At 30.5% G+C, this 16,662-nt stretch overlaps 1 protein-coding gene across 1 annotated transcript; it reads right to left on the bottom strand.

Moving 5' to 3' along the window:
* Positions 1–3,748: 3,748 nt before the first annotated feature.
* LOC133857395 (uncharacterized) lies at positions 3,749–4,772 on the bottom strand. The gene has a single exon (XM_062292654.1). It carries the CDS (start codon positions 4,475–4,477, stop codon positions 4,040–4,042), a length of 438 nt encoding a protein of 145 aa, XP_062148638.1. The 5' UTR covers positions 4,478–4,772; the 3' UTR covers positions 3,749–4,039.
* Between the last annotated feature and the right edge of the window lie 11,890 nt (positions 4,773–16,662).

Here is a 16,662-nt window from a genome sequence, read left to right on the forward strand (position 1 = left end):
TAGTTTACCTTATGACACATTAAAACACTCTTCTTCCTCTTCTTTTTCAAAAAAAAAGAAAGAAAGAAAAAATTCACCTAACCCCCTAAACTTTCATAACTTTTGTAATCTCTTCAAAAGTTCAAAAAAACTCTCAATTTATTGTATTCAACTTTCAATTTTTACAATCTCACCCATCCGTTAAAATTTTATGTTAAATCATATCCGATGACATGAAAATTACCCAAATACCCTAAAAAAAATGAAATGGTCTTGTATTTTTTTTTTTTTTTTACAAAGTTTATGGTGGGTATAAAAGTTATTTTACTCTTTGACCGTTTGATTCAACTTTAAACTCTAACGAGAGGGGTAAGATTGCAAATTGAGAGTTTTTGAACTTGGAGTGAGAGATTGCAAATGTGATAAAAGTTTAAGAGGTAAAAAACCAAAAAAATAAAAAATAAAAAATCTAAAAAACATTAAAGGTCTGTTCCAAATCAATAAATCATGATAGTTAGGTGGAGGGCTTGATGGTTTGGTGGTAATGTGGCATTGTGGTCTTCAAAATCAATGCACAAGTTGATAGACAATTCAACGAGTGGCCCTCAAATGAACCTTTTTCTCTGCCAAAACTCCCATCTACATTGCATGAAAATCACATGCCCAAATCTGATGAATCTTCAATTCCGCAGAAGCTGCTGCCAGGACCAATTTCTTTAATTCCCAATCTATAGCTGTCATTCAAATAAACAAACACATAATAAAATTAGGATTTTAGGGTTAAAGTTAGAATCAAATATTTTTTAAGACTCAAGGTTGGAATACTGTTTCATTATCATATTTTAAGACTCAACTTATTTTATTTTATTTAGTAGATTATTATATGACTATATAATTTAGTGATGTGTCAGTGAAAATTATCAATTATTTTAGTACCTTGTAAAAAAATAAAATTGATGTCTAATTTTTACTGTAATGTCATCTTAATTGTATTACAGATTTACAGTCACATAACAGTCTACTAAATAGATTAAGGATGTATTTGGGATTGCGATTTTGCAGATAATAAGTGTGATTTTAAACTAAATTGCAGAACATAAATCGTTTGGGAACTGCGTATTTAAAAATTGCGATTTGAAAATGCAGAAAATCTATTTTTTTTTAAATCACAGATAAGATGATTTTTTTTTTTTTTAAATGCATAATTTTAAAGGTGAATTCGTGATTTTAAAGGCTAAACTGTGATTTTGTCAAACACTTAACTGCGTTTTTAAAAATTATTTTTTTCAAATCGCACATTTTAAAATCGTTATTTTGAATCACACTTTTTGAAATCGTAAATCTAAACGGACGTTAAATTTTTTTTTTCAATTCAATTGGTTAAACTAATGTCTATTCTTAAAGCATGTGATTCTCTTATGATTTGTTTCCATCAAATCCGGTGCACGTGAATCACATTAGCAAATTGTCCATGTCATTTTGGTACCACTAGGCTATTAGCCCCCAAAAAAAAAAAAATAAAAAAAAAAATAAAAAAATTCCAAAATGAAACGTCACCTTTAACCAAAGTCGGCCACATCGAAAAATCTGCAACTAAATTCATAAAATAAATTTATTATTCTTATCAGCACATGTGGCTTACTCGTGCTGAGATTTGCTGCTAAAAATGTTGAGACATGTTTTCACCTCATCCATGTTTTGGTGCATGTATATAAAATTCGGGATTTGATTCTTGTACAACACCAATACAACAATTGTACAATAATCCCTCACATGAGGGTGGGCCCCAGTATGTGAGACTCACCCTCATGTGAGGGATTATTGTACAGTTATTGTATTAGTGTTGTAAATCTAACATTTTTCATACAATTCAGCCTATTAAATTAATATCTGTTTTTTTAAAATTACATGCTCTTTAAAAATAAATTTTATGTTAATTTTATTAAAAAATCATTTGCGAATAATATATTAGAAGGGCAAAGTCAGTTTAATAGACTTAATTAAGTGGAGAGTGGGAGAATACACTGGTTGGATTTTTTTTAGGCGAGCCAAAAACTCCCTATTCTGCAGTAAATTACATTGCCCACAAAATTTGGACCTAGATTCTCTCCGGTTGATTTTTAACTGGAGAGGGTCCTGATGCACAAAATTTGGGTAAGGAAGGTTTGACCCTATTTGTTTGTTTGTTTTGTTTTTTTTTTTTTTTTTTAATGAGCGGGTAAAGAAGGTTTGATTGAAGTGGTATCAGGATAATAGGTTATTTTTCTCCGCGTTAAATATTTTTGGCCTTTTTCGGTGTTTAATGCGACCGAAAATGATAATCAAACCAAAAATACTTTTGATTTGACAAAAAAAAAAAATTATTTAGTTTCAAAAAGTGGTTTCTATTTTTAAATTTCATAAACCAATTTTTGAGTTTTAACTTTTCATTCTCAAACTGCCAAACCACAGTCAGACCTCATTGAAGGTTTTTGGAAGTCGTCAGCTGTTTTCATCGTCGTTCATTTTCCGTACAAGCCAAACGCAAAAGAAAATTGTTAGAAAAATCATTTTTTTTTTTTTCTGAAAGAAATATATATATATATATATATATATATATATATATATATATATATATATATATATATATATATATATGATTTCGTTGAAACAAACGGGGTATAAATTTTGGGTTACTTGTTCTAATGCTGTTTTAAAGCTCAATTAAAAGGAAACTATGTCCTATGTACACACAAGTATGAATGCATGTGTATTACATAGAGACAACATTCTTTTAGAGCTACTAAAAAAAAAAAAAAAAATCAGAGAGATATAGACTAAAAAGGACTGTCTATTCATATCTGAAAGACAAATGATATTTGTACACACACTTATATTAAGTGTGGGACCCATCCTACATGTATGAGTTCACACCCAATATGAATATGTGTATAATGTATATACACATAAGGAAAAAATCATACAACCCACATATAAGATAAAAATCACATGTTTTAAGGCATGTGCTTTAATATAAAAACATGTACTTCTCACATGTTTAAAAGACACAAGACACTTTTATGAAAATTTTTGTCCAAACACATTGTCTAGTTTTTTCTAGATTCGTGTCGACGTGTTCGACAATTTTCATGTACATGTGATATTCCTCATTTTACACACCAACTCCACGCTTCTCTCGCACGGACACTTCTCTCACTCTCTTTCGTTACGCAACGGGCAAATTGTCATTATTTTAGCAAACCACAATAATTGCTGTAGAAAAGGAATTAAATCTTCATGATAAGGAACTAATATTATTATTATTGTCTTTTTAATACTAAATCTGGACCATAAAAATAACTTTTACAATTCTTGCAATTTTCTAATAAAGTTTATGTATAATTGACAAATCAAACACTAACTAATTAAATTAATAAATCAAAAATTATTTAATTATTTATGAAATATTATCTCAATTTATAAAAAATTTATAGTAAAAATTGTAATATCTCGAATTAATGAAATTTTGAACCTCGACCAAGAATAGAGAGGGCAAAAACATATTTTGTGAATAAAATTGGGTATTAATTACTAATTAGTCTCGTATTAGTTCCGAGTTTTATAGATGTGATTGAACATATATATTAGATTAATAAACTCTATTAATGCATGCATGTCAAAATTATATTTATTTATTTTGAATAAACATCAGTTTAATAGATCGACTTATACAGAAATCGAGTAATTTTATCTAATAAACCGATTATATAGCAGATAACATGCATGGAAATTACACAAAATTTGTTCATGGAATCCGATATGCATGTCTTTCTAAGCATGCTTCTTAGTCTTAATATTCACACAGAAGGATCAGATTCGCATGAATGCATGCATGCCTCATGCATATTAAATACATGAATACAAACTATTTAAGTTAACAAAAAGTTAATGAAAAGAGGAAAAAAAAAAGGGGGGGGGGGGGGGGGGTGGTGAATTAAATTAAAAAAAAAAATAGAAGATTTTTCTCTCTTCTTTTTTTTGTTGTTGTAATTTGGAGGAACCAATAGAGTCGCTCCACGCATCACAACTGCAAGAAGCCAGCGAGCTGTGTGGGGTTCACAATGCCAGGTAGGTGGGCCCCATCCATTTTCAGCAAACTTGCTACTTCCACGTACCTTTGGTAATCCTCCAGCTGTCCAACGCTCGGCTCCGCTTCGCCGTTCCGGCTCGGCTTCGCTCTCTTCTTCGGCGGCGACACCGGAGGGACCTCGTTTTTGGCTGGATCCCACGGTTGACCGAACAACGTACCTCTGGTGAGGAACTCGTGGGCCAGGTACCCAGCCAGGAGCTGATTAGACGGGCTGATCGGCTCGGCTTGCGGCGCATCCGGCTTGGGCAGTTTCGTCGGCGGCGGCGGCGGCTTGAGGGCATCGAATTCCTCTCTGTCCTTGCGCTTGTTGTTTATGGCATTGGGCGTCAACACGCGACGGGGAGGAAGGCGCATCGTTTTGGTGTTCATGGTGCCGTTTTGGGTGCATCCCACGTCAGCAGCTAAGCACCAAACGCTACCACACAAACAAACTGGGCAAAATTTAATAGGTTGGAAAATAAGGGGTAAAAGTATAAAATTGCCCTAAATAAATCGGTAAAAAAATTTAAAATTTAAAATTCCCAAAAAAAAAAAAAAAAATTGAAAGGGAAAAGGAAGGTAAGGGATCGAATATGCTGCGCTCAGAATCTCGCAAGAGATTGAGAAGAAGGAGAGAGAGAGAGAGAGAAGTAGAGTAAGAGAGAGATGGGAGGAAATCGGAGGATGAACAAGAATGAGGGAATGGTTGGGTTGAGTGTATTTATAAGGGTTGGGTTAGTTAATTACCCCTGGAACATCTCTTTATTACAGGTATACCAAGGAGATCCGAAATGACAATTTTATCCTCCATTCTTATCTAGAAATTGGTCATGTCACTACTTTACCCTTTTTAGGATTGGCATGTCAAACAAGTTGTAAAAAAGGGGGACTGAGATTCCTGTTTTGCCACCGTCGATATGGTTGAGTAATTTTTTTTTTTTTTTTTTTTTTGTCTATGATTTTTAAAAAATGCACTTGATAAATATATGTTTTATTCAAAATATATGTGAAAATTATATATTTTTTAGACATAGATTGAATTTTTTTTTTAAAATAAAAAATAAAAATTTAACCCGGTTCGAATTAAAACTTTTTTATTCCGAATAAACTATAGTTGGATTGGCTGAAAAACTTTACTTTATTATTATTTATAGTGGAACTGAAATGCTTTACTTGTTAACACTTGGCTTGTCTCACAAACATTCATTCAAATTCAACCAACAACGACTTTGTAAAAGAAAAGAGGAGACCAAAGCAAGGCTAGAGTACGGTACGAAAGTATTTAATTAACTAGCTGAATTTATTATTTTTAAAAAAATTAAGTTTTTTTTTTTTTACTAACAGTCAATTTAAACTTAGTATAAGAGCAGAAATTTTCAATTAAATATTTCATGTGTTTATGACAATTTTTTACACAGCTTTTGAATCTGACACGAATCCAATACAAAATTAGCGGGTTATAATTAAAGGATCTGACACGTTTAATTAAATAAGTCGAGTTATAGTTGACCTATATAATCTTAACTAGTGCTTCGACACGATTTAGACCCACCTAGATTACCATAATTTTAATTAAATATCTCACGTTTTTATGATTAAATTCATATTTTTCTATAAATTTAAGCAGGATTGTTACACGAACCACTTGTGTTCATCAACTAGCCAGGGAAATGCCCAGCTCCTGCCCGTCCCTTTTCATTAAAATGAGACTTTTATAATAAAATCAACTTTTAATGTCACATCAGAAGTTACTTTTGATTATAAAAATTATTTTTTTATTAAAAAAGTCGGGCAGGAGCCGGGCAAAATGCTCTACCTATCATTTTCCCTTGCATTGTTAATAAACTTAATTCAAATGGATAATCAATGTGTAATCTAAGAATGAGGCAAAACTTGCTATGGTGATTCTAGAAATTTTGAAAATTCCCTTTTTAGCCTTGGCAAACAATGTCAGAGTTTAGACAATTTTATGTTGCCTCTTTTCCTCGCGTTTTATCTATAATGATTATGGCCCATCATTTTCTTTTGTTGATATAATTTAATTAAGATATTATTGAAAAATTATACCATTTCATTTGTTATTGGTAGGTCTGTTTATAATTTAATCTATGACATAATTTAATATATCGTATGTCAAAGAAAATGGTATAAGTTTTAAATAATATCTTCCTTAATTTATCCTCAAGCAAGATAAATGAAAAATATATATTAATTTTTTTAAAATAAAATAGATGATAAATAGTGCTAGACAAGAAATGGGGCAAATACAATGGAAGAATCCCCTCACTAGTAGAATCAAGATTAATTGAAATGCGGCTGTGGATAAGGTAAATGGGCATATCCGCATATAGACTATGATACTATATCAAGGGATTAAAAAAGTTGTACACTAGCCACACCGAGCACAACTAATTATATATTAGAGGAACCCGTTGAAGCAGAAACCTTATTTACCCATTATATATCCACTGAGGTAGCTCGACCACCCCTAATAACCTCTTTTTTTTTTTCTTTTTTTTTTTTTTGTTCATTTTCATTTATTTTTCATGATTTAATATTTTTGTTTTTTCAAATGTGGCATTATTAAATAATGTGGCGAAGTTTATTATTGCTAATTCAAAAACATTATGTATATGTGTTATAATTTTATTATTATTATTTTTTTTAAATGTGCTGCTTTTAGGGTTGTAAATGAACATCCGCTCGCGAATATGCTCAGCCAACTTGGGATCGGTTCATTTATTAAACGAACAAAGATCGAATAAATTTATAAGGTCATTTATTAAACGAATTAAACTCGTATAAGCTCGTATAACTTCATTTTTATTATTTTTATAGTATTATTTTAAACATTGTAATGAGAATATCTCAAGCATTTAAAAAAGACACAATTGATTTTTCTTTGTGATATAATAGATATAGTTTTAATTATTGTAATTGTGATTGTTAATATAAATATGTGTATGTGTGCGTATATAGGGTTTGCGTATGTATGTATATATGCGTATATACATTTTATAAGACAAATATATAAACTCGAGATTAGTTTTTTCAAGTTTCGGGTTAATTTATTTAATTAACTTAAATAACAACATTTTACCAATAATTAATTATTGGTATGAATTTGTGGAAAAAAAAAATTACAACATTTACTTTATATATGCAATGAATAAGTTAATTGAATAATTTGTGTACAAGCTCAAATTCGTTTGAAAAAGTAAATTAACAGAATTTCAACAAATTATCAATTAAATGCTTTTGGCCTACCATTTTTTTTTTTTGTTGTTTTTTTTTTTTTTTTTCCAAAGCAATACAAGGGAAAAGGATTGGTGAAATTTTGGTCTATTATTTGTCCCGTCTTGTGGCCGTTTATGAGTACTGTGTTACCGTTACACATCGATCTCTAAAGGTGTACGGAGTGTGGGGGATATAGGACCGAAACCTTGAGCTTTTAATATTTTGGCTATAATCATATTTAGTCACCAAGTTATTATCTCGTTTAAATTTAATATTTGAGTTTTTAATTTTAAAAATAAGATTTTTTAAGTTTGGTTCAGATTTTAAATAGGTCCCGTTGTCACTTTACCGTCAAAATTAACGATTTACCATTTGTCACACATGTCTCATTTGACAGAACATGATCCTCTCCATGTGAAATAGAGAGGATTCTTTCCATTTAGTTATAAATTAGGGGTATAGTTGTCTTTTCACATTTCCATAAAATGTGAAAAGACAACTATACCCTTAATTTATAATTAAATGGATCCTTTCCATTTCAAATGAAATTGAGAGGATCAAAATTCCTCATTTGACATGTCAGCGTCTATGTTAGAACTCAATGTTAATGCTATGTTATCAAATGCCAAGTCATCCATAAAAATAAAAACAAAAACAAAAACAAAAAAATAAAAACCCAATTCAAATAAATAAAAATCATATTCTTCGTCATTCCAATTTTCTGACTTTGTAGCGTCAGGCTCATCATGAGATCCTCGTGTCATAACCATGTGAGCGTTTGCAATATATATATATATATATATATATATGCGTGTGTGTGTGCGCGCGCGTGTGTGCTAGATCTAAATCTGTTCCAATTTGATTTGTAAAATTTTTGGTTGAAACGTTGTTCTTCATTTGAATGTTTTATGGATTTTTTTTTTTAAAATAAAATCAAATTTAGATGATATTAGGGAAATTATCATCCCCTAGGCAAATGGGCCTATACTCGAACCAGGGCCCAGTTGATATTGCTGGCCCAACTTGACCCGTTCAGTCACTAAGGCTTAACATAGTCTTATAACACATTGAAGGCTATATTTGAAACACATGGAATAAATAAATTATCCCATGAGGAATAGGCCTCGTTTGGTTTGCGGATTAGACCCATGGAAAGGAATAACTATTCCTACGGAATAGCTATTCTTTTGTTTGGTTGTATATTATTTAAGGGAATAGTTATTCCCACGGAATAGCTATTCCCTTACGAAGAGGAATAGGTATTCCACTAAAAAAGGAGTGGAATGCCTATTCCTTTCCTATAGGAATAAATTAAATTCGTCTTTTGCCCAAAAACTCCAACCTTCTCAACACCCAAGTCTCTTATCCCCCTCTCTCTCTCTGTTTCTCAACTCATGGTGTGTTTTGATACGAAATTTTGACAATAAAATATAATTCTGATTCTACTTTTTTCAGAAATAAATCATATTTTATTCAACTTTTTAAAAAACAAATTATATTTTATTCAACTTTTTATAAATAAATTATATTTTATTCAATTTTTTCTAAAAAGTCAAATTTCAAAATTCGCAAACAAAATAAGAATTTAATTATGATTTCAAAAATTCATCACTCAAGTGCACCATCAATATCTTTCTCCATCTCTGCAATTATATTCTCATCCCCCTCTCTCTGTTTCTCAATCCAACTTAATTTGTTGTGGGGTAGTCTTTTTTTTTTCTTTTTTTCTTTTTTTTTTCCCTCCTCCTATGATTTAGCCTACAAAATGCACTTAGACGTAGCAAAACGAGTACCTCTTAATATCGGGGGGACTCCAATTGCCTTGCGGAGGTTTGAGAAAAACTTTGTAAGCAAAGAACGAATGTTTGTTACTGAAAAACAAATAAAAAATAATAAAATAAAAAGGGCTTTGTTTTTTTTTTTTTTTTTATTATGTTTTTGATTTTTTTTTTTTTTTTTTTTTTTTTTTTTCTCTTATAAATCATTTTACTTTGTAAGCAAAGAATGAATGTTTGTTGCTGGAAAACAAATAAAAAAGAATAAAATAAAAGGGCTTTGCAGATGATCTATTTTTTTTATTTTTTTATGATGGTGATATGATGATTATGTGTGTGTGTGTGTGTGTTTTTTTTTTCTTTATAAATCATTTTGTAGCGTAATTGTATATGAAAAAAAAAAAAAAACAAAAAAGGTCATAGTATGATTGTTTATGTTTCTTAAATAAAGAAAAAAAAATGTCCTCAAGAATATAAATTATATTTGTATTATAAGGGTATTTTAGAAAATTTGATTATAATATGATTCCATTCACCAATGTATTGCACTGTACCAAACAAAAGAATACATATGCAATGTTCTATTCCACCGTTACAACCAAACAAAAGAATAGGAATAGTTATTCTATTCCACCTTCATCTATTCCCATGAATAGTTATTCCTTTTCCTAATGGAATAGACATTCCGCAAACCAAACGAGGCCAAGTGTTACATTCTCCCACTCAACCTCTATCTCATTCCATTAAGGGTCCCACTCAGCCATGACATGAAGATGGAACAATGCGGTTGAAAATTATGTGCTTATAAATAGGCTGCTACCCCAGGTACAAAATACACTTTGAATATATACTAAACTCTCGATTCTCAATACTCTCCAAAATGGCCCACTGACTTAAGCATCGGAGAGGGGACGTCGAGAGACCCCCCCTTCTGATGCATTGTTTGTTATTCCTTGTAGATTACGAAGAACACGGCGAATCAGAGATCTACACATTACCAGACTGAAAACTGTTCTAACAGATGACATTTTTTTTTTTTAAGTGAACGATCTTAATATTGACAGACTTGATGTGCTTTACGGAAACCCATTTGGATTTGTGCTTTGTCCGCCATGTTTTTTTGTTTTGGTTGTGAAGTTCACATATCTATTTTGTAGTGTGTGTTTTTGAGTTGGGTCTTCTTCTTCATTTATTTTTTTTTATAACGATTATTGGGCACTCGATGATGTGGCATTGACATTAACGATAGCCGATAGGTATCAAATTAGACACACATGACAGATGATAAATAATTAATTTTGACGGTAAAGAGATAGAAAAACCTATTTAAAATTTGGACAAAAAAAACATAAAGGACTTTATTCTTGAAATTATAAATCTAATGACTAAATATAAATCAGATAAAAACTTAAGGATTAAATATGATTTTTTTTCCTAATATTTTATCGTCAAAACTATGGAGATGGCGTTCTCTTTTCTTTTAATAATAGGATAATAAAATCTATTAATTGGAATCAAGCCCCATGTGTGGTAAATGTTTATTTTTTAATTTAGAGACATTGACGCAATTTTTAATTCGAAAGAATATTGCAAATTAAGTCTTACATTAAGAGAATATGTATAATTTTTTCAAAGAAAAAACTCGAGTCAAGGCAAGTCCCATATCGACTAAATGCAGTTGATAAAATGTGATGGTAAGCTCCATGCATCATCTTCTATTTAATAATTAATGCCATAACACTCTCATTTTACTCTTACCTCCGATACTTCCTCACTACCATGTCAGCGGTCTAAAAAATTTACTGATGTGGCAATATAAAAAAATTGCCCAACCTCTCTTATGAGTGGCCAACCATCCTCAACATGAGATTTGGTGATCGTGAGTTGTGACCACCAGATCGGGTGGTCGGGTGGTCTCGACCACTCTCACATGGTGGATGAAGGTGACACCAACCAAGAGATGGGAGACAAACTTTTGTGTAACGTAATTGTCACGTCAAGAAGTAAAGTAGAGTGTGGGTAACACTACAGTCTCTTATGAGATATTAACACATCATTTAAACACACATTAAACATTAGACATGAAAACACCATATTACTTTTTTAGTTTTCAGAAACTCTAGTTCTTATTGCAATTACATTGTTTTCTCCTCTTTGGATATTTTTTTATTTTATTAATTTATTCAATTCTCGTTTTTGGAATTATGTGCGAAAGATGAGGCCGATTTTGATGAAAGGCCATGAAAGGCCGTTGACATTCTTGAAATACAACTTGGACAGGGACCTCCTGTTCTCGTGTGGGAAGGACCACGACCCCACCGTCTAGTCTAGGGTCCTTTGAACAGGACCATCATAAGCGTTGGAGAAGATGCTATGGTTTGTATATGGGATTCTAAAACAGGAAAACTGCTTAAAGAGTCAGTCTAGCAGAGGTTTCTGGCGATTTGTCATCATTCTTTAATTTGTTTCAAATGATTGGGTGTTTTCATGTTCATTATACTTTTTTGGTTTTTGATAATTTGTTCTCTTATAATTGGTTTCTATAAAATGAATGATTTACAACCCATCATTACTGAAGGTATTCCCATATATAAAATGTTTGAATATTGACATTGTAGACTTGTAAGTCTTTGTTGTATTTGCATTATCTTTGTATGTTTGGTTCAAATGTAATTAAAATTTTTGCTTAAAATATATACAATACCTAGAAAAATTGAAAAACTTCCACTTCCTCGATCCATGAATTAAATAACGGAGGAAGTATAATATATATTTGGCTATTTAACCAGGATTAAGATTTTCTACAATTATTTGCTTGAATTTGAAAAAATTTGGATAGGTAATTATGAGAGACCACTTCTAAGACCTACTTGACCAATTAAAAGTTGGACTGTCCAACCATTTATTCGGTTAGATGAGTCTCGTAAATGATCTATTACAATCACCACGTGATTTATTTAAACAGCTGCAATTATGTTACATATGTATTATTATTATTATTATTATTATTATTTTATTTTATTTGTTGGTGGGACAAGCGTCCTTTAATATTATTACTTTCTCAACGGCTAAAGCACCATTGTTGGCTGAGCATGGTCTACGGCTTTGCAATGATTTAAATATTGAAAAAGTTAAAAATTACATTTTTATTTTGTTGTTATTGTATTTTGTTTAATTTTTTTTTTTTTTTTTTTTAACCACGATTGATTGATTAATACTGTCACATTAATATAATAAAAAAATATATATATAATTTTTAATATTATTCGTTTCCATTTGGTGCCTCCTCTAATAATAAAATTAGTGGACCAAATATCATTTTCAAGTCTAATAAGGCCCTACTTTTAGCTGCCTATATATCTCATCAATGGTTGCTGCATCATTATTGGTCAAATGATTTACTTGGAAGATTGTATGATTAAGCATGCCTACTTTTCTACGCATGTGTAGCGTGGCCACTAATATATATATATATATATATATAGAATGGACGTAGTTGACATGCCAATAACAATAATAAACAAATGTGGCTGAATTTTGAGTGCGTTTCGGATGCAATTTCGTAGGTTAAACACGCGTTTTTTTTAAATTCTTTTAAAAATAACTTGCGTGTTTGGGAAACCATTTTTTTATTATTATTTTTAAAAAGCTTGTTTGGTTTTGTTTTTAAATTTAAATTCTACTCAGGTTTTATCTAACTTGTTTTTAATCAAACTAAAAAAAAAGAAAAAGAAAAAGAAAACCCATACCAGTGGCCGAGCCACCCCTAGGTGTCTTATGGGGGTGATGGCCAGACCACCCTCAACCTCGGGTGTCTGGGGGTGGATTGGCCACCTTCGAACCACCCAAATTTTTGTTTTTGTTTTTTATAATTTAAATATAATTTTTTTACTTATTTTTTTCAAATATATTCAATTTAATTAATCTCCCCAAACATCTTTTTTTTTTTTTTTCCAATTTTTATTTTTATTTTTTATATATATTCTCAACATCATCCAAACATAATTTCAAAAATAATTTTTCTTGGTATTTATAATTTTGAATATGATAAAGAATAATATAATATAGATGTCTCTCAATGTGTTTAGGAAAAAAACATTAAGGATTTGAAGTAGTGTAAAAATTTAGCTTTTTGTATAGCAAACAAGGAAGTGTGTTTTAAGAAATACTAAATTTTAAAGATTAAACCGTGCTTTCGCGTAATAGTTATCATACTAAAGCTTGTGTATAGCAAAGTGCGTTTTAAAAAATGTACAATTTTAAAGACTGAATTATGTTTTATCGCAACAACTATCATACCAAATGTAATTGGAAAATGATGGATTTACAACACCACCATAATAATTACACAACATTCCCTCACATGGGGTGGGGCCCAGTGTGTAGGGCACACCCCATATGAGGGGGTATTGTGCAATTGTTGTACCGGTGAAGTGTAGAAATCAAACCTTTTTTTTTTTAACCATATATTTAACGGAAAATGATAAATTTACAACAACACCACAACAATTGCACAACACCCCCTTATATGGAGTGGACCCCACACATACTGGGCCCCACGCCTATGTGAGGGAGTGCTGTGGAATTGTTGTGGTGTTGTTGTGTAGGTATCAAGCCCATATTTAACACTAACTTATTATGGGAAATAATAAAAGTAAAGTCAATGGCTATCAACTTCTGAGCATGACTCATGACTGTATGAGAATAAAAAAACATTTCAGAGTTTCACTCTTCTAAGAATGATGTGGAATTCTATGAAAGTTCCTTCATGAAAATTCATGGCAATTGATGTGGAATTCAACTACCAAATCACATGTAATGTGCAATCGTTTTTCTTGTGTATTGGCATGTTCTACATGTCCTTCCATAATTTTGTAAGAATTTTTAAATGATTTTTATTTTTGGTTTTAAATAACATTGCTCAAATAATTTTTTTTTTTTTACATAGTATTAAAAAAATCATTATCTACGCAATTAAAAATTAAAAAAAATACATATGAGATCACATAAAATTAAAAAAATCATTATCTACACAATTATAAAATTTGTCAAATGACTTTTCTTTAATAGACCACATATAATATATACTTTTTTCCAAATGTGTACCCCCATCAAAACTTTTCTCAATTTTGACTATTTTCGAAACTGACCCAAACCCTAAAACTTTTTCTCAAAATTTTATCAAACTAAATAACTACATTATAAGATTTATGGACTAAACTCGACGTTTTTGGCAAATTAAACGTATCCGAAGAGTAGCAAATTATGCGGCCCATAACCTTGTTAAGGCAGTAATAAAATAAATCATAGATAGAATATGCCAATATGGATCGAAAATATTCTTGAAAATATTCGTGATATTATAATTTTAGAATATTCTATTCTGACTTTATAGAGATTTGGTCTATTGTTTTATTTTCTAGAGTTTATGCTCTAGGCTTTTCCCCATTGGGTGGAATATATATAAAATTTTGACCAAAAAAGTATAGGTTTCACTTATGGCCAATCCTGTGGGTCCTAAATGCCACTAACTGATAAGTTAATTACTGAGCATTAGAAAGTTGGTTACAGATAAATTAATTTAGAAGTAATTTTGCAGTATTATTCCCTCTTTATTTTTCAATTTCTTACTCGATATTCAATCAAAATTCCTTCAAATACTATATATATATATATTTATATTTTTTTTTTAAAAGACATTTTATCATTACCTTCATTAATGAGGAAGAGCAAGCCCTAATTGATCGGGGAATTCAAATGGGAGCTTCTTCCATCAAAACTTGTTTTTCTATGTGACACGAAGCTTTTTTGGCCGCTCTGCCATGCTTGCAAACTACCCATGATAACTTAGCATTAGTGATCAATTGACCATATCTACTCCAATTAATGCCATTCATTCTTAGCGACTACAATTTGGAGAGCACCACCTAAAAAACAACCTTATGCAGTCACATATTTCAGCTAAAAATCCCGGTTGCCAATGTTACCACTTACCACCGCCTCAACAACCACCAGATCGTAGGTTTCGAAGGCATTGTAGAACTCAATTCCTTTCTCTCATGGTCTTTATCAATTATGCTTATGCCTATTTTGTTATTCGGCTTATCCACGACAACATCCTAATTGACCTTCGCCATGATTCCAAGATCCTAATTGGGTATCCATTTATCCTTTTATTATAATTTTATCACCATCCCTAAATGCATTCACAGGTTTCCAAGTTCCAGAGAATTTTCTAAATATTTGTCTTGATTAAAAAAATTGATAAAATCTGCCATTAGTTGGCCATTACCCAAAATAAATCTTGTTTTGCCTAGTAAAATGAATACTTTCTCTAGCAAACGTTCCAAAGAAAATAGCATAATTTTTTATTTTTTTATTTTTTGTAGATGATATTAACAAGGAAGGGGATCTTTGCACATGAACAAGGGATATTTAATTAGAAAAAAAAAAAAGAAAAAAAAGAAAAGAAAAAGGGGAACAAAGTTATTGTGAACCACGCAAGAATATTCTAGCTGGCTTGCATAGAAAAAACCATGCCACCACATAGGAAAATTCAGCATGGCTTGGATCCTTTTTTGGCAAACATTATTGAAAATTGAAGATTTTTATTTTATTTTATTTTTTATTTTTTTTAAGTTTCATTACTACCGGTTATTATGAATTTGTGATATTTTTTTAGCAAAACATTATTATGCAGGGCTGTTTTTTAGAGGGTGTCATTTTATTTTTTATTTAAAAAAGAATTATAATGTGAGATACAAATGAAAATAGTTTTGAGTTTTTTTTTTTTTTTAATATTTATTTTGTAAAAAAATAAAACAAAAAGAAGAATGAAAAAGTGTTATTAAACAAAGTCAAATTTTAGAATAAGTAACACAAATTAAATTGTATTATTTTAGTTATTTATTATATTTAACATATTTAATTAACTATATCTCATTTAATGATAAATATTCAAATAAAAAAAATCTAAAATATTTAATTTAAAATAATAGTAACTCTACAAAATCATTAATTAATCAGGATCTCCTTAAATTTGTTGGGGTACCCTTGTAAAACAGGTTGGTGCGGGGATCATCTATTATGAGATATAAGGCTTCTTGCCCTGCACATGTCTTATTCAAGTTGCATTAAATTAGAACAACAAAATTCATGAAATGTCAATTCATTGTTAGATTGGATTTTTTTTTTTTTTTTTTTTTTTCTTTTTGTTATTAGGCTGTTCGAATTTCAAAATAATTCAGGCAATTTATTTTTATTTATTTTTTTATTTTTTTAAAAAAGAGTTAACGGACTCACATACACAAATAAGCCCCAATTCATAAACTTAGGAGGACAAACGGCCCTACAACCCATGTTTGAGGATCCTCATCCTCTGTCGTTAACATTGATAAGGATCCACGTCAATTATTTTTCAAAATTATTAGTAATTTAGATAAATAATATAAAAAATTTATATAACACTCATCTATTTAAATAAATTTTTGATTGTTTAGTCACGGCAGATGAATCGTTAATGAGATCTCTCAGAGTATCTGCCCAAGCAAATTGGGCAGATAA

The sequence above is a fragment of the Alnus glutinosa genome, chromosome 14 (assembly GCF_958979055.1).
Source record: "Alnus glutinosa chromosome 14, dhAlnGlut1.1, whole genome shotgun sequence".
Classification (NCBI taxonomy): Eukaryota; Viridiplantae; Streptophyta; class Magnoliopsida; order Fagales; family Betulaceae; genus Alnus; species Alnus glutinosa.

Coding starts and splice junctions, on each gene's coding strand:
- LOC133857395 (XM_062292654.1), bottom strand. CDS start 4,477: ATGAACACCAAAACGATGCGCCTTCCTCCCCGTCGCGTGTTGACGCCC.